This window comes from Pelobates fuscus, chromosome 1 (assembly GCF_036172605.1).
Source record: "Pelobates fuscus isolate aPelFus1 chromosome 1, aPelFus1.pri, whole genome shotgun sequence".
Taxonomy (NCBI): domain Eukaryota; kingdom Metazoa; phylum Chordata; class Amphibia; order Anura; family Pelobatidae; genus Pelobates; species Pelobates fuscus.
In genome coordinates this window covers 159,662,582-159,681,291 of record NC_086317.1, presented here as the reverse complement: position 1 = coordinate 159,681,291, position 18,710 = coordinate 159,662,582, and the positions used below count along the sequence as shown (strand labels likewise).

At 45.9% G+C, this 18,710-nt stretch overlaps 1 protein-coding gene across 1 annotated transcript in view; it reads right to left on the bottom strand.

Annotated features, from left to right (window-relative positions):
• The window catches only part of NUCKS1 (nuclear casein kinase and cyclin dependent kinase substrate 1), a 216,952-nt gene that overhangs the window by 83,224 nt on the left and 115,018 nt on the right, over window positions 1-18,710 (bottom strand). Inside the window, exon 13 of the mRNA XM_063451308.1 lies at window positions 4,912-5,058. Coding sequence (XP_063307378.1) covers window positions 4,912-5,058 — 147 coding nt within the window. The remainder of the gene's footprint in view (window positions 1-4,911; window positions 5,059-18,710) is intronic.

Below are 18,710 nucleotides of genomic sequence, written 5' to 3'. Positions count from 1 at the left end.
ATGTGGAAGGCTGGTGACTGGGGATCATAAGTAGAACATACTAGACCACCCCACAGACACAATGCCTTCAACCGATACCACACTTGACTGGTAAAAAGGGAACCACCTCCTACAAGGCGCTCCGACTCTCACCATGAGAATCCGCTCCTACCCCCCCCCCCCCTAGACTATCCTTCCCCCCCCCCCTCTGTTTATTTATAATGGTGAGGATGAGGGGCAACAGACTAAGTCTACTCATCCACAACATTGAGAGGACTTACTCATTAAGTGTCCAGCCAACGAGCAGTGTTTGATGTTACATGAGTGGATACCCCACACTCGGAGCACAGGTCTGGGCTACGAGGCTTGACCCTCCGAGCTGGATGCTACATGGTTTAATCAAGTTTAACTATAAACCTCTATATCGTGCACCTTTAATATGTTTTCTTTTTGTCGTTCTCTTTCTTAAATATTTTCGTTTCTCACTGTACTATTTCTATGTACAAGGTATGTAATGTATAACTGTGACACCATTTAGCTAACACTAACAAACCTGAGAAAATATACCTACACCGCGGACGCGGTATGTTCCAGTGCCAATTGTACCCAAACCAATGTACCCAGAGGAACTTGTCATGTAACTTGTATTGTGCTATACGCAGAAATACCAATGTCACTCCAAAAATAAAGAATTTTAAAAAAAAAAGCTGGCGGGCTAATAGTACAGACAAGCCAGCTGTCAGACGCCGAGCAAGAGGGTGACTTTCTGACATTGACTTCTTACGCTCAAACATGTCCTTGACAGACACCTGACTGTGGGCAGATGAGCAGGCCTGACACACAGTCGCTTGGAGACAACTAACTGCTATTCAATCTATAACAGTGAAAAAAGTGTTTTGGTTTTTAAATGCAAGCTATTGGGACACCAGATATGAGTGGCAAAGTACACTGGCAGAGGTCTGCAGAGCACACGCTGAAGGCCTGACACACCCGCTTTAAGGATACTGACTGCTATTAGCTTACACTGAAAAACTTTTTTTCTTTGTAAAAGCACGCTATAGAGACACCAGATATGAGTGCCAACTGGCAAAGTACACTGGCAGAGGTCTGCAGAGCACACGCTGAAGGCCTGACTGGGCAAATGGGCACAGTATCCACTGTGAGCCTGACACAGAAGCTGGCAGACAAGTAACTGCTCTTCAATCTATTACAGTGAAAAAAAAAATGTTCTTTTTAAATGTCAAGCTTAAGCTATTGTGACACCAGATATGAGTGGTGGCACTGGGCAAATGGGCACAGTATCCACTGAGCCGGACACAGAAGCTGGCAGGCAGGCAACTGCAATTACATTACACACAAAAAAAAAAAAAGCAGACTGATGTTCTAGCCCTAAAAAGGGCTTTTTGGGGTGCTGTCCTTACAGCAGAGATCAGATGAGTCCTTCAGGACTGTAGTGGACACGGAATACCCTAGCCTAGCTATCAATTTCCCTATCTAATGAGCAGCAGCTACACTTTCCCTCCTCTCACTAAGCATGCAGCTTCAGAATGAATCTAAAATGGATGCTGGGAGGGAGGTGGGAGGGTCTACTAGGGAGGGTGTGCTGCTGATTGGCTGGAATGTGTCTGCTGACCGTGAGGCACAGGGTCAAAGTTTGCTCAATGATGACGAATAGGGGGCGGATCGAACCGCGCATGTGGTCGCCCGCGGCGGCGAACGCGAACACGCTATGTTCGCCGGGAACTATTCGCCAGCGAACAGTTCGGTACATCACTACAAAGAACCAGTAATCAAGATTTTCACTTTAACAGCGTTGCTTACTCCACCTATCTTGTGTGGCTTTCCTTCAATAACGAAATTTTCACTACTACAGCTTTAAACTTGCTAATAAAATACCTACTGAATCTTGAATATAGGACAATGTGTATAAGTGTAAACCATTCACTGACAACTGTATACAAGCTGCAGAAGCCTGGCTCATATTACAGGTACATGAGATGATTATACTATTTTTAAAAATCAACAAAATTTAGAATAAAATATTCCAGTGTCTATTTAAGTTCTGACTGGAGAAAAAAAAAAAAATCCCAAACAAAAAACACAATGTATTGCAAACAAGTAAAGCTGTGCAGTCAAGAGGCGGCTCTAGACTTTATGAGGCCTTAGGCAAAACTCAAACATAAGGTCCCACTAGCAGAAAAGTGTCACATATACACATTGATGCACAGTTTACCTGTGTATGTGACTGAGAGTGTGTCTGACAGAGTATCCTTGTGTGTGAATGTATGTCTCTGTGAGCATGTTTGCGTTTTTGTCTGAGACCCTATGTGTATGGAGTAGCTGCTTAGAGTGTGTTGTGTGTGTGTGTATAGGGGGGGTGATGGTGAGAAGGAGAGGCGGGTGATGGTGTTTTGGAGGTGATGGTATGGGGGTGATGTGAGAGGGTGGTAATGTGAGAGTGAGAGGGTGGTAATGTGAGAGTGAGAGGGGGGTAATGTGAGAGTGAGAGTGAGAGGGGGGTGGTGTGAGAGTGAGAGGGGGGTGGTGTGAGAAGGGGGGTTGATGCTGAGGGTGGTGGGGGAGATGGTGAGGCTGAGGGTGGTGGGGGAGATGGTGAGGCTGAGGGTGGTGGGGGAGATGGTGAGGCTGAGGGTGGTGGGGGAGATGGTGAGGCTGAGGGTGGTGGGGGAGATGGTGAGGCTGAGGGTGGTGTGGGGGTGGTGAGGCTGAGGGTGGTGTGGGGGGGTAAGGCTGAGGGTGGTGTGGGGGGGTGAGGCTGAGGGTAGTGTGGGGGGGTGAGGCTGAGGGTGGTGTGTGGGGTGGTGAGGCTGAGGGTGGTGTGTGGGGTGGTGAGGCTGAGGGTGGTGTGGGGGGGTTGATGAAGCTGAGGGGGGTTATAGAGAACCTACCTTAATTTCCCTGGTGGTCCAGTGGGCTCCCTGGTGGTCCGGTGGCCATTGCTTCTGGCTGAGCTGCAGACCATGTAGTCTCGCGAGATGTCAGAGCGTTGCCGTGGTAACCCGCGGCAACGCTCTGATTGGCCGTTTTTCGCGAGACACATGGTCTGCAGCTCTGCTCACTGGGTGGTTGGGGGTGGTGTGGGGGGTAGTGATGCTGAGGGTGGTGTGGGGGGTAGTGAGGCTGAGAGTGGAGTGGGGGTGGTGAGGCTGAGGGTGGTGGGGGCTGAGGCTGAGGGTGGTGGGGGCTGAGGCTGAGGGTGGTGGGGGGTGAGGCTGAGGGTGGTGGGGGCTAGTGATGCTGAGGGTGGTGGGGGGTAGTGATGCTGAGGGTGGTGGGGGGGTAGTGATGCTGAGGGTGGTGGGGGGGTAGTGATGCTGAGGGTGGTGGGGGGGTAGTGATGCTGAGGGTGGTGGGGGGGTAGTGATGCTGAGGGTGGAGTGGGGGTGGTGAGGCTGAGGGTGGAGTGGGGGTGGTGAGGCTGAGGGTGGAGTGGGGGTGGTGAGGCTGAGGGTGGTGGGGGGTGAGGCTGAGGGTGGTGGGTGTGAGGCTGAGGGTGGTGAGGCTGAGGGTGGTGTGGGGGGTGGTGAGGCTGAGGGTGGTGTGGGGGGTGGTGAGGCTGAGGGTGGTGTGGGGGGTGGTGAGGCTGAGGGTGGTGTGGGGGGTGGTGAGGCTGATGGTGGTGTGGGGGGGTGGTGAGGCTGAGGATTGTGTGGGGGTGGTGAGGCTGAGGGTGGTGTGGGGGTGGTGAGGCTGAGGGTGGTGTGGGGGGTGGTGAGGCTGAGGGTGGTGTGGGGGGTGGTGAGGCTGAGGGTGGTGGGTAGTGAGGGTGGTTAGGGGTGGTGATGCTGAGGGTGGTGTGGGGGTAGTGAGGCTGAGGGTGGTGGGAGTGGTGATGGTGTGGGGGTAGTGAAGCTGAGGGTGGTTTTTGCTGAGGGTGGTGTGGGGGGTAGTGAGGCTGAGGGTGGTTTTGCTGAGGGTGGTGTGGGGGGTAGTGAGGCTGAGGGTGGTGTGGGGGTAGTGAGGGTGGTGTGGGGGGTAGTGAGGCTGAGGGTGGTGGGGGTGGTGATGGTGTGGGGGGTAGTGAGGCTGGGGTGGTGTTGGGGGGGTGATGAGGCTGAGGGAGGTGTGGGGGGGTAGTGAGGCTGAGGGTGGTGTGGGGGGTAGTGAGGGTGGTGTGGGGGTAGTGAGGCTGAGGGTGGTGATGGTGTGGGGGGTAGTGAGGCTGAGGGTGGTGTGGGGGGTAGTGAGGCTAAGGGTGGTGTGGGGAGGTGATGAGGCTGAGGGGGGTTATAGAGAACCTACCTTAAGTTCCCTGGTGGTCCAGTGGGCTCCCTGGTGGTCCGGTGGCCATTGCTTCCGGTCTGCAGCTCCGCAGAGCTGCAGACCATGTAGTCTCGCGAGATGTCAGAGCGTTGCCGTGGTAACCCGCGGCAACGCTCTGATTGGCCGGTTTTCGCGAGACACATGGTCTGCAGCTCTGCTCACTGCGGAGCTGCAGACCGGTGTCTGTGGTGGCTGGCCGGCCAGCCAGGAGGGGCCTCGCACCTGACGGCATACCGGGCAAGCCGCCGGGCCCCCTCCTGGTGTCAGGTCCTCGGTCATTGACCAAGGACCTGACACAGTCTGCCCACAGGCGGTTTAGGCGGCCGCGAGGCCCCAGCCAGCGCGAGGCCTTAGGCGGACGCCTAAACCGCCTAATTAGGCCGCCTTCCTCATCCTCTGGCTCCTCCTCTTCACTACCCGCATCACCCATCAACCTTTCCCTCTGCTTAGAAACAGCTTTGGATGCGTCTTGTCCTTGCTGGTGGACATTTTTGCGTTTATCTTTTTCATCATCACTATCATCTGTGGGGAAACAAACTTTAAATCTTAAAGCAATCTTATGTTTGGATTATATTTAGCAGATGAAAAAAATATTCATATATTAAAAAACAAAAAAGGGTACTTATGTATTCTTGGCATTGTCTTTACCTGGGGAAGTTTTCTTCCTTGATTTTGGAGTGCTCTTCTTGTCAGGTGTAGGCTTTTTGACCATTTTACTTTTTTTGGGGCTCTCATAGTCACTATCGGCATTTCCATCACCTGCTGCAACTTCATCATCACTACCAATGTCTTCCTCTGAATTAGACATAAAAATAGACAAATACATAAATAGTGCCACAATTGCCTCTAAATTATAATTGTTTATGAAACTGGACCACTTTCGCTACAAAGTACTGCTAAAATCTGTTTGACTCCTTACACAGAGAGGGGTGCAAAAACATCAGAAGTAATGTAAAAATAAAAACCAACAACCACCCACATCCCAAGATGCAGACATAGAAACATAGAATGTGACGGCAAATAAGAACCAACCAACTATTCGGCCCATCGCCAATATTTTGAGATACCTTTAATTAGTCCCTGGCCTTATCTTAAGTCTAGGATAGCCTTAGGCCTATTCCACGAATGCTTAAACTCCTTCACTGCATTAACCTCTACCACTTCAGCTGGAAGGCTATTCCATGTGTCCACTACCCTCTCAGTAAAGTAATACTTCCTGATATTATTTTTAAACCTTTGTCCCTCTAATTTAAGACTATGTCCTCTTGTTGTGGTAGTTTTTCTTCTTTTAAATATAGTCTATTTTACTGTGTTGATTCCCTTTATGTATTTAAAAGTTTCAAACATATCCCCCCAGTCTCATTTACTTCCAAGCTATATATGTTAAGATCCTTTAACCTTTCCTGGTAAGTTTTATCCTGCAATCCATGAATCCACCTTCCTTTCTCATACTGGAATTTTACAACAGTACTCATTTACAGGATGACAGCAATTTACTTTTATATTAACCATATAGCCTGTAGATGTGAGTTTACAGTTAGTGTGGCTACAATTTAACCAATTCTCATGATTCCATCACTTCAGGTGTCTGCATTTAAAAAAAACACACACAAAAAAAAAAAAATAAGACTCCAAGGCCATGTTCATCATGGTGCCATAAGAACAGAGTGGAACATAAGACATACTTTACCTGAACAATCTCCTCAAAAACTGAATACTGCATGAGACAAAAGTTGTTACTACTTTGTCTAAAGTGTGTGTGTGTGTATATATATATATATATATATATATATATATATATCTCATGCTCAGCAAAACACTGTGCAAATCAGCATCCCCTTAGAGATGCACTGAATCAACAGAATGTTTAGTGTCTTCATGCACAGCGTAGAGACATTGAACAGAAGTGCTGCACTTCTAGTGCATGTCTGAATGACTGCCACTAGAAGTGTTACTAGGCACCAAATGTAAACAATGCCCTCTCTCTGAAAAGGCAGTGTTTATATTAAAAGGCATGCAGGGACTGGCTACAGACAACAGAACCTCTACATTAAGCTGTATTGACTTTGGTGACTAGTTCCCCTTCCATAAGTTCAATGAAATGTGGTGGTCTTGTGGTGGAATCTCGGTAAAAATAAATTTAGTAGGCCGAGATTTCCACGTGGCATATGTGTATGTTGGTGTATCAGTTAGTCAGTTATACGTAGCTAAGATACAATCAACAGTGTACAGAGCAAGTGTAGGAATACAGGATTTACGAGTATTTCCCCTCCTCCAATGTGCTGGGCAAGCCATGTGGTCAAACAGGAATTTAGTCTCGATTCGGTTGATGGATAAGAGTATGTGTAGGTTGAACTGATTATGGGAGGAGCTACATGCCTACATAAGGGACCTACACTGTATGATCAGGGCTCAGACTTTGCTGTTTTTTGGTGACATTAGTCCCTCTGAGTCCCGGTCGGTGAATCGAATAAAGAATCTCTTCCTTCCTGAAGAAACCTGTGTCCATCTCTCTGTGCTTGGCTTCCGTCAGTTTCTCCGGTATCATTTGGTGCATTGGCCGGGAAGCTCATCGTTCAACGGTAGCTGAGAAGCAGAGGCGTGAGACGGTCTATCTTTGCCCCCGCTCTCTACGGCTGCACCCCTCAACTTCTGCGTGGACCTCCCTTCGTCTCGGCGCCACTGGTCTGTTGTCCAGGAGATCATCGGCCTCTACGTAGTAAGTGCTGAGATGTCCCCGTCGATGAGTGTGAACTCAGGTTCAGGAACGAGGAGGTAAGACGACCACTGTTTTAGACGGTGGACCCACTAGGGGTATTGGATACCGATTGTGCGGTAGGCCCATAAGAGGTTATTTGTGTATGGAATCTGCCCCCTCCAGTGGAAGGAAGGAGCGAAGGCGCACCGCTCAATTAAACGCCCTGTAGTCAGCCCGTTTAATTTTGGTTTGGAGTCAGGCTGGGTTCTGTGTAAATAGCCCAAGCCAGACACCGTTGTCTTGTCAGACTAGCGTTCTAGGGTGTATATTACGTTCGCTAGGTCGGAGGGACCGGAAGACTAAGCGGCGTCTGTGTAAATTTGGTCCGCTAGATCTCAACCTATCTTGGCTAAGTGGGAAGGCGTGTAAATTTGGAATCCACTAGATTTTTGATAGAGTATATAGACTAAGAGGGTGCTGTTGTAAATTCCGCCCTCTAGTTCGCTATATGTGGTGCTTGAGCAGCGTGGCTAACCAAAACGGATGTAAATAGTTTTAGGTAGTCCATCGAGGAACTGGCCAATAGATTAGTTGGGAATTGTAAATGTGTTAAAGATTGTTGTAGTAGCGTGTATATCTTGCTAGATAGCGTGAGCTCTGCCGTCTAGCGAGAGTGTGAATAGTGTGCAACTGTATTATAGCGCACGGTACCATAACCATGTATAATAACTACTGATACTGTAAATAACTATCGTCTATGTTGTATGTTTAACACCACAACCACTACTAATTGAACTGTGACTTTAAATTGTACTCTAACCAATGCTAACCCTACTATAACTACTGTTTGTAAAGACGATGTTACTGGGGTATGTTATAGACGGGTAATTCAGATATAGGGAATTATAGCGTGGGTGACTGTATAGTTTCGCCAAAAGGCACAGTAATAGTTATTTAGTGACTGGTGTAACAGCTGTGTGTGTACGGGAATTCCCTGAGTGTTTTGTTTTGTGCGTTTCACCTAGTAACTATACCACGTGGTGCTGTTGCCAAGGGAACGGGTGTGACCGTTGGAAGTGTGTTTGTTTAGTTTCTGTTGGAGACGACGCTTCATTGTTAGTATGGGTGCGTCAGATTCAACGGTTATGGGTCCCTTAGGATGTATGTTGAAAAACTTTAAAAAGGGATACACTGTGTATGATTTTGGGGTAAAGATGTCTCCAACGCGCCTGACTACTTTATGTAGTAGGGAATGGCCTACTTTGGTGGCTGCATGGCCACCACGTGGCAGTTTGGATCCTAATCTGGTACAGCGTGTACACGTGGCTGTATCAGATAGGCCTGAACTTTACGGCCAGTTTCCGTATATTGATTGTTGGAAGCAGGCCGTAAATGACTTGCCAAAATGGATCCGTGTATGCTACGAGGAACAATGTCGCCTCATGGTGGCCAGAACTCGCTTGTCCACTAAGGCCGTAATTACGCCCATTTTGGACACGCCTCCTGAATCCGAGATCCCTATGCCGCCCCCTTACTCCTCCTCCACAGGAAGAGGAAGAGGAGGTGCTGTTGGTAACGCTACTCCCCTTGCCCCGTTGTCCCCACCTACCCCCTCCTCTAGCTCAGAGCCCAGCCCTCTTGTTTCAAACCCTCCCCTTCCGGTACCTACCTCCGTTAACCCCACCTATCCAGATTTGACATCATATCTAGTGCCTGGTCAGGCTCCTCCTAGCCCGGCCCGGAATATTTTACTCACTGATCTCCCCCTCAGTAAAGCGTCCCCTTCCCCTCGTCTTACTACCCCTCGACCGGAACCCCTAACTGACGTTTCTAAACGAAGCCCCATACTAACCCGACAACTGACCGATACCCTCCAACCCCGACATTATCAAATGCCTCTCCGACTGACACCAGGCCCGACACACATTAACGGTGACGGCCAGTTACAACACGCTGATCCTGTATTCGTCTATGTTCCCTTCACTACTACTGATCTATTTAACTGGAAGACCCATAACTCCTCATACACCGATAAACCTCAAGCCATGACGGATTTGTTTACCTCCATAGTCCAGACACATAATCCCACTTGGGCTGATTGCCAGCAACTGCTTATGACATTGTTTAACAACGAGGAAAGGACACGGATAAACCAAGCGGCAATTCAAGCGCTGGAAGAAGTGGCCCGTACACAAAATCAGGCCAACCCAGCAGCATGGGCCGCAGCACATTATCCAAATACTGATCCGGAGTGGAATGTCAATAGCGCAGATATGGCCCATTTAAAAGCATACAGGGACGCTATTATTGTTGGCAGGAAAGCCGGAGGAAAAAAGGCAATTAATATGTCTAAGACGGCTGAGGTATTGCAGAAATGTGATGAATCACCCAGTGCCTTTTATGACCGATTATTGGAGGCATACCGTTTGTATACCCCCTTTAATCCAGAGAATTCCCGAATGGTTAACTCTGACTTTGTCAGCCAAGCCTACGGAGATATAAAGCGCAAGCTACAGAAGTTAGAAGGGTTTGTAGGGATGTCCATAACCCAACTAATGGAAATAGCAAATAAGGTCTATATGAATAGGGAGACAGAGACGAAGAAGGAGGAAGAGCGAAAGATGCGTAGGAAAGCAGATATGCTAGCAGTAGCTATCGCAGGCGTAGATAGGGGAACGGATAAAGGTGAGAATAAGTGGAATGAGGAACCTTTGAGTAGGAACCAATGCGCGTACTGTAGGGAAGAAGGGCATTGGAGAAGTGATTGTCCACAAAGGGAACAATATGAGAGAGACAGACCTGGGCAGGGTATAGTAATAATTATAGAGGCAGAGCGAGAGGAAGAGGAGGCCCTGGAGGAAATAGTGGGAATAATAGAGAAACTGTTAATGGAGATAGATATTACCCAGCAGCGCAGAGACCCCGAGAGAGAGAGGATAGGGACTTTGTGGGTTTGGCTGACACAGTCATGGAAGACTATTGATACCGACCGGGCTCCATCCCCCTTGGCCGAGCGGAGCCTATGGTCGATGTAGCAATAGGGGGAAAAAGGAGTTCTTTCATGATTGACACTGGTGCTGAACATTCGGTGGTGACTGACCTAGTCAGGGCCGTCTTTAATATTGATTGGACCCTGGGCAAGAATTTACTTGGGCCCCTGGGATCCCGCCTTCCCACACCGTAGCATGCAATCACGCCCTCCACCACAACACACACAAAAATGTGCAGTATGTGAGTATATATCAGCCAACCCACTGCTTTCACCTACGAAAGCATTGCGAGGCTATTGGGCATGCGTGGCAAAACACTGCCCTGCACCAATCAGCATCTCCTCATAGAGATGCGTTGAATTAATGCATTTCTATGAGGAGTGTTCAGCGTGAATGCCAGTGCTGCACGTTGTGCGACACTGGACTAGGAAGCATCTCTAGTCGCCGTCTGATGAGTGGCCAGTAAAGGTGTTCCTAGGCAGTAATGTAAATACTGCCTTTTTTCTGAAAGGGAAGTGTTTACCTTAAAAAGCTTGCAAAGACATGCTATAGACACCAGAACTACTACGTTTAGCTGTTGTGGTTTTGGTGACTATAGTGCTCCTTGAATATAGAGAAAAAAATAATCAGTACAAATGTATTAAATTAAATTTATGTATCATTATTCTAAAAAATATTTTTAAAAAAAAACTATGCACATTCCTAGCTTTTAGCACAACTTCTGACACAAACATTTTGTACTTTGCCGATTACTTTGTATATGTATAAAAAAATATAATAAGTAATCTGTGAAATACAAAATATTTGTGTCAGAAGTTGTGCTTTTTTTTTAATTTTTAGAATACTGATACAGCCATTTTATTTCATATAATTTCAGTGCTGGTTGGAGGGGGTGACGGGCAGTATTACATAATCTTTTTTTTATATATATATATATATATATATATATATAAATATATATATATATATATATATATATATATATATATATTTATACATATACAGATTGTGTAATACTGCCCCTCACTCCCTCCAACCAGCACTAAAATTAGCACAAATATATGATATAAAATGGCTGTATCATTATTCTAAAAATTAAAAAAAAGCACAACTTCTGACACAAATATTTTGTATTTCACAGATTACTTATTATTTTTTTAAACAATGTGTAGATAGAGATAGTACAATATACTAACCCCTCATCCCCACCCCCCCCCCTTCTCCAACCACCGCTCCCTAATCCTTCCCCCTCCAACCACCCAGCCCTGTTACCCCCATAGAACATCCATGAAATATATCTTCAGTGAATTACTGTAATTTAAATATTTACAGTTCTGAAGACAGCAGGCAGCAGGCTCAGGGATCAGTGCTCTGGGCCTAGGCTCAGGATTCATGGTATGCGGTGCAGCTCTGCAGTTGGGGGAGACCGGGCTCACCCTAGTGTTGCCGTGACTCTGCCTCCGCGTGACTTCATGGCAACGCGCGCAAGTAAAAGGCAGTGGAGGTCGGGAGTGACGGGAGGAGATCGGGAGGCGGAGCGAGTAAGTCCTTCAACTCCTTCACTATGCGGCAATGTCGCTCGCATAGTGAAGGACTCGGGAGGCAAATAAAATATGTAGCATATAATTGTGGACAGCGGGACTCAAGAGGTAGCTGCCATGGGCCCCCCAGGAGCAACTGGGCCCGGGGCAGCTGCCCCTTATGCCCCGTGTTAAAGACAGACCTGGACCTAGTCGCTCCTCCTTCAGGAAGAACTATCACCGTAATAGGAGCAACTGGAAGGAGTGCCGCTAAACCGGTTCTTAAAAGTCGACTCTGTACATTGGGAGGCCACATAGTGAAACACCAGTTCCTTTATATGCCTGAATGTCCAGTCCAACTGCTAGGACGTGATTTGTTGTCGAAATTACAAGCACAGATAACATTTCTACCTAACGGAACAACATCTTTGAAGTTCAATGGACCCTCAGGTATAATGACAATATCTGTACCAAAGGAAGAAGAGTGGCGACTTTATACAGTGTTGACCAGCCAAAACCCTAAGAGTGATGAATCCTTGTTCAATATACCAGGAGTGTGGGCAGAGAATAACCCACCAGGACTTCCTCGTAATATCCCACCAATTCGTATCGAACTAAAGCTTGGGGTGTATCCAGTGAGCTTAAGACAATATCACATCCCACAAAAGGCCAAGAAGAACATACAATCTTATTTGGATAAGTTCATAAGGTATGGTATCCTAAAATTCTGTACTTCCCCCTGGAACACCCCATTGTTGCCTGTTCAAAAGCCCGGTACAGATGAGTATCGCCCTGTGCAGGACTTGAGAGCAGTCAATGATGCGGTAGTAAGTATACGTCCAGTTGTGCCCAATCCATATAGCCTGCTTGCTTTAATTCCGGGCGGGGCTACCTATTTCACTGTTTTGGATCTCAAAGATGCCTTCTTTTGCCTACGAATTGCTGCGGAAAGCCGGTGTATCTTTGCATTCCAATGGGAAAATGCTGTAACGGGCTTGAAACGCCAGATGACTTGGACAAGATTGCCCCAAAGGTTTAAGAATTCACCTACCCTATTTGGATCAGCTTTAAGTCAAGACTTACTGGATTTCAAGACCATCCCAGGAGAATGTGTACTATTACAATACGTAGATGATTTGTTGATAGCGGCAGTTACAAGAGAGATATGTCAGCAAGCAACACATGATCTACTGCACATTCTTTGGAAGGCAGGATACAAGGTGTCCAGGAAGAAAGCCCAGTTGTGTCAGCCAACTGTCAAGTATCTGGGATTCCATATCTCTGAAGGTCAAAGGATAATGGGGCCAGAGAGAAAAGAAGCTGTATGCCAAATACCAATACCCAAGAATAGAAGACAAGTGCAAGAGTTCTTGGGGACAGCAGGCTTCTGTAGGATATGGATTCCCAGTTATGCGATATTGGCGAAACCTCTTTATGTGGCTATAAATGGTACAGAACATGATCCCTTCCTGTGGACCCCCGAACAGCAAAAGGCATTTGAAGATGTGAAGAAGGCATTGATGAGCGCCCCAGCATTAGGTCTACCCGATCATACACGCCCATTCTACTTATATGTACACGAGCAAAGAAGAATGGCTGTGGGAGTATTGACACAGTACTTGGGATCATGGCAACGACCTGTTGCATATATGTCCAAACAACTGGATGCAGTGGCCAGTGGTCTTCCACCTTGTCTAAGAGCTGTAGCTGCCGCCGCCCTGCTGGTAGCCGAAGCTGATATGCTCACTCTGGGTCAGGAACTCTACGTGCGAGTCCCGCACGCAGTACAGACGTTGCTAGACTATAAAGGCAATCATTGGTTTAGTAATAGCCGCATGACTAAGTATCAAGCTATGTTATGTGAAAACCCGAGAGTGCATCTAGATACTGTTAATACCTTGAATCCAGCTACCCTTTTGCCACAACCTACTGAGAGTCAACATGATTGCCTGGAGGTGATGGATGAAGTGTTTTCAAGTAGACCGGACCTTCGTGAATTTCCCATCCAGAACCCTGATGTCCAGTACTATACGGACGGCAGTAGTTATGTGACAGAAGGGATTCGCTATGCAGGATATGCAGTGACAACCATAGACAAGGTGATAGAAGCTCGGCCATTGTCAAAAGGAACATCGGCACAGAAGGCAGAACTAATCGCACTCACACAAGCGTTACAATTGACTGAAGGTTTGAGGGTGAACATCTACACGGACTCCAAGTATGCGTTTTTAACCACTCATGCCCATGGAGCTTTGTATAAAGAAAGAGGACTACTGAACTCAGAGGGTAAAGAAATTAAGTACAACTACTGGAAGCCGTGTGGGAACCGAAAGAAGTCGGTATCATACATTGTCGAGCGCATCTGAAAGGTGATGGTGATGTAACAAAAGGAAATCGGATGGCAGATAATGCAGCCAAGCGTGCCGCTGAATCAGGAAAACAGGAGTATGTGGAACGTATAGCTGCTCTCATACCAACCCCTCTGTCTCAATGGACTCCAATTTATACAGCTCAAGAAGAAGAGTGGTTAAAGACTGAAACTGGGAAGTACCTGGAGAATAAGTGGTATCAGTTAGAAGATGGAAGGATAGTTATTCCAGCATCGCTAGCCGTAGAAATTGTCCAGAATTATCACAATGGGACACATTCCGGGAGAGATAGTATGGAAGAATCTCTTAGGAAGCATTTCTACATACCAAGATTGTCCAACTTGACTCAAGCCATTGTACGAAGATGTGTGATATGTGCCAGGAACAACGCAAGGCAAGGTCCAGTGAAACCAGCGGGAGTCCAGTATATGGGAGGACTCCCTATAGACTATACGGTAATGCCTAAATCCGGCCGACATCGCTACCTACTAGTAGTTGTGTGTACCTACTCAGGATGGGTAGAAGCATGTCCTACTCGTACAGAGAAAGCAGGAGAAGTTGTGCGATTCCTGTTGCGAGAAATAATACCCCGATATGGACTACCATGTTCTATAGGATCGGATAATGGTCCAGCCTTTGTTCACCAGTGCCTACAACAACTGACTCATATGCTTGGTATTAAGTGGAAGCTTCATACGGCATATAGACCTCAGAGTTCTGGGAAAGTGGAAAGGATGAACAGAACTATTAAGAACCAATTGGCATAGATGTGTCAAGAAACTCAACTTAAATGGAATGTTCTTTTGCCAATAGCTCTGTTACGCATTCGTAGTACACCTACCAGAAGGATGGGTCTCTCACCTTTTGAAATTATGTATGGGCGTCCAACTCCTGTACTTGGTAACTTAAGGGGGGATTTAAGTCAGTTGGGAGAAGGAATTACCCGGCAGCAGGTTGTAGAGTTGGGTAAAACTATGGAGGAGGTACAGAAATGGGTACAAGGTTACCTGTGAATATGTATCCACCTGTCCATTGTTATCATCCAGGAGATCAAGTTTGGATAAAGGAGTGGAACAGTGTACCGTTGGGGCCAAAGTGGAGGGGTCCTTATGTTGTTCTTTTGTCTACCCCTACAGCTATAAAGGTGGCTGAAGTGACTCAGTGGATTCATCACTCCAGGGTTAAACCAGCAGCAGTAGATTCTTGGCAAGCTACACCAGATCCAGAGAATCCCTGCAAGATCCGGTTAAAGCGTGTAACTCAGTCGGAGCGACGAGGAGATATTGGGACTTCTATAGTAATCAAAGAGATCAGCAAGTAGGTGTTTTGACGGCCATAATAAAGCCTGACCACCTACCCACGTTAAATAGCCAGAGTGTCTTGAAGGGACCTCTGTGAAGGGAAGAGAGGACTTGAAGGACTCCATTCCTTGCAGCCCTTACATCCTGGAAGCTGAGGTGCCATCGCACGGTCGAAGAATGAGGACAAAGACGTCAGGAGAAATGCATTCGATAATGTGTATATTTGTGTTTTTAATTATTCAGGAAGGTAGAGGTACCGACACACCTGGCTGTGAGGTTTGCATTAAGACTACAAAAACAGGTAATCATATTTCCCAGACCCTTATTTGGCATTCACAATATGAGTGTAAAGGATATGTATCTAAGTGTAGATACTTAGGTATAGATTATTGTATGCCATTTAGGAGTAGTATGCCATTTAGGAGTAGGAGAACCTAAGTGTTTTAGTCCAGAGTATCAACCCCGTACAATTTGGTTGACCCTTCGGAATGGAAACTCACAGGGGACCCTAATAAATAAGACAATACTAGAAACCGTACATTCGTCGGGTGTTCTGCTATTTGATGCATGTAAGGCGATATCAAGTGGTATGTATGAAAACCGTGGAATGTATGCGGGGATCTTAAATGGGAAAGAACGTATGGGTCTAATGATAAGTATATTTGCCCCAGTAGTAAGAACAAGTATATAGATCCAAAATGCCCAAATAAGAATTAGAATTATTGTCCATATTGGTCTTGTGTAGGGTGGGCAACTTGGGGACAGACAGTAGATAAGGATATGATTGTTACTAAGTTGCCTACCAAACCATATTGTAAGTCTATGGAGTGTAACCCCGTCCATATACTTATTAATAATCCTGAACAGTTTATAGATAGTTTCGGAAACTTATTTGGGTTCCAGATATATGGGACAGGTTTGGATCCTGGGACAATATTATTTATAGGGATAGAGACCGATACTGTGGCAGCCCAGACTCATCAGGTTTTCCATTCTTTCTACGAGGAGATGAGTGTAGTGAATAAGATCCCCCATAATGCTAAGAACTTGTTTATTGATCTAGCCGAGAGTATTGCTGGTAGTCTTAATGTAACCAACTGCTATGTGTGTGGAGGTACTAATATGGGAGACCAATGGCCCTGGGAAGCAAAGGAGGTAATGTATTCCGGTTCTGAGACAATTGAACAGATAACATCTTCTCAAGCTGATTATCAAATGAGTGTTAGAGGTAAATCTGAGTGTCGATTAAAGACCTCCATTATAGGTTATGTTTGCATAGCAAGGAAAGGAATAATATTTAATACATCTGTAGGAGAATTGACTTGTCTAGGGCAAAAAGCTTATGATGATGATACAAAGAATACAACTTGGTGGTCAGCTTCAAATGTCTCAGAACCACCTAACCCGTTTGCAAGTTATACCAATTTAAAGGATGTGTGGTTTGACCTATCTGCTACATCGAGTTGGAAAGCCCCAGCAAATTTGTACTGGATCTGTGGTAAGAAAGCCTATTCAGAGTTACCACAGGACTGGGAAGGGGCATGTGTGTTAGGTATGCTCAAACCATCCTTCTTCTTGTTGCCTATTGAAACAGGAGAGACTTTGGGAGTTAAGGTATATGATGTGAATCATAGAAAGAAAAGGGTGAGTGGCCTCCCCAGCGTATTATAGATTATCATGGGCCAGCTATGTGGGCAGAGGATGGTACTTTTGGATATAGAACCCCAATATATATGCTCTACCGTATTATAAGGTTACAGGCAGTGGTTGAGATAATTACCAATGAAACATCGCAAGCGCTCAATCTCCTAGCGAAACATAATACTAGGATGAGGACAGCCGTTTACCAAAATAGATTAGCCTTGGATTACCTATTGGCAGTAGAGGGAGGTGTATGTGGGAAGTTTAACCTAAGCAATTGTTGTCTTCAAATAGATGATGAAGGGCAAGCAATAGCTGAGCTTACTAGCCATATGGTTAAACTAGCGCATGTGCCTACCCAGGTATGGAAAGGGTATAATCCAAGTAGTTAGTTTGGTAACTGGTATGAGCAGTTTGGAGGACTTAAGGCATTGGTAGGTGGAGTCATGCTAATCTTGATGCTGTGCCTTCTCCTACCATGTCTGATTCCTTTGGTAGTTAGTTCTGTGCAGAGCATTATAGAGAATATAGCAGAGAGAAAGGCTGCTGCACAGATAATGGCTATATATAGGTATGAGGCTCTAAATCAGGGAGAACTAGTACAGGAAGAGGAATGTTGAGGGATTCATATCGTTAGGGAGTCGCAAAGTCTGGTCTGGTTCATAGCAACCTGAGGTGTAAGCAAACTATGGTTAAGTGATGCATCTGGAATTGTGAAATATCAGAAGCATCAAAGGGGGGAATGTGGTGGAATCTCAGTAAAAATAAATTTAGTAGGCCGAGATTTCCACGTGGCATATGTGTATGCTGGTATATCAGTTAGTCAGTTACACGTAGCTAAGATACAATCAACAGTGTACAGAGCAAGTGTAGGAATACAGGATATACGAGTATTTCCCCTCCTCCATTGTGCTGGGCAAGCCATGTGGTCAAACAGGAATTTAGTCTCTATTCGGTTGATGGATAAGAGTATGTGTAGGTTGAACTGATTATGGGAGGAGCTACATGCCTATATAAGGGACCTACACTGTATGATCAGGGCTCAGACTTTGCTGTTTTTTGTTGACATTAGTCCCTCTGAGTCCCGGTCGGTGAATCGAATAAAGAATCTCTTCCTTCCTGAAGAAACCTGTGTCCATCTCTCTGTGCTTGGCTTCCGTCAGTTTCTCCGGTATCAGTCTGGAGAAAAACCAAAGCTCTTTCACCACCAAAGTAAAACCATGCATTACCTCCTTTAAGTTTATCAGAAAAAACTAGACACGCAGAACACTTGTGCACTCGTCTCTGCAGTTTGATGGATATATTTCTCACTGTACAACACACGACATAATAACATTGATCTTGTTTATTTTGACTTCTCTAGTCCAGGCAAGTTTTACTTTTATTTTGCCCTTCTAACAGTTTAGCAATTCTTCTAGTTAGGACAACTTCAAGTAATCTTCTCCGAACAGCATTTAGCTGAGCTTGTATTTCAGAGGAAGTTAATGGTTTGTTTTGCAGTCTTGCAACCTGAATTAAATTCTCAGATGTGGAGGTCACTTTTGGCCTGCCTGACCTTGTTTGGTCCTCGTGAGTGCCAGTTTCTTCAACTCATGTAATGGTCTTTGCCACAGTAGTTGCAAACCCTTGCAAAGTTCTTGCGATCTGCCTTAAAGAGTGGCCTTGATTTCTTAACCCCTTAAGGACCAAACTTCTGGAATAAAAGGGAATCATGACATGTCACACGTCATGTGTCCTTAAGGGGTTAAAGTGATGACAATGTCTTAACGGAAAGGTTTTATTTTTTTGATCTTTTACATTCATAAATGACAGGACTTCAGCCTGTGTATGGACCATCATCTGTCAATAATTGGTTACCAATGGTTAAATAGTTACTATACATGTCAACCCGGAATATACAAAAAATGACTAGTCTAAGTTTAAAAGTT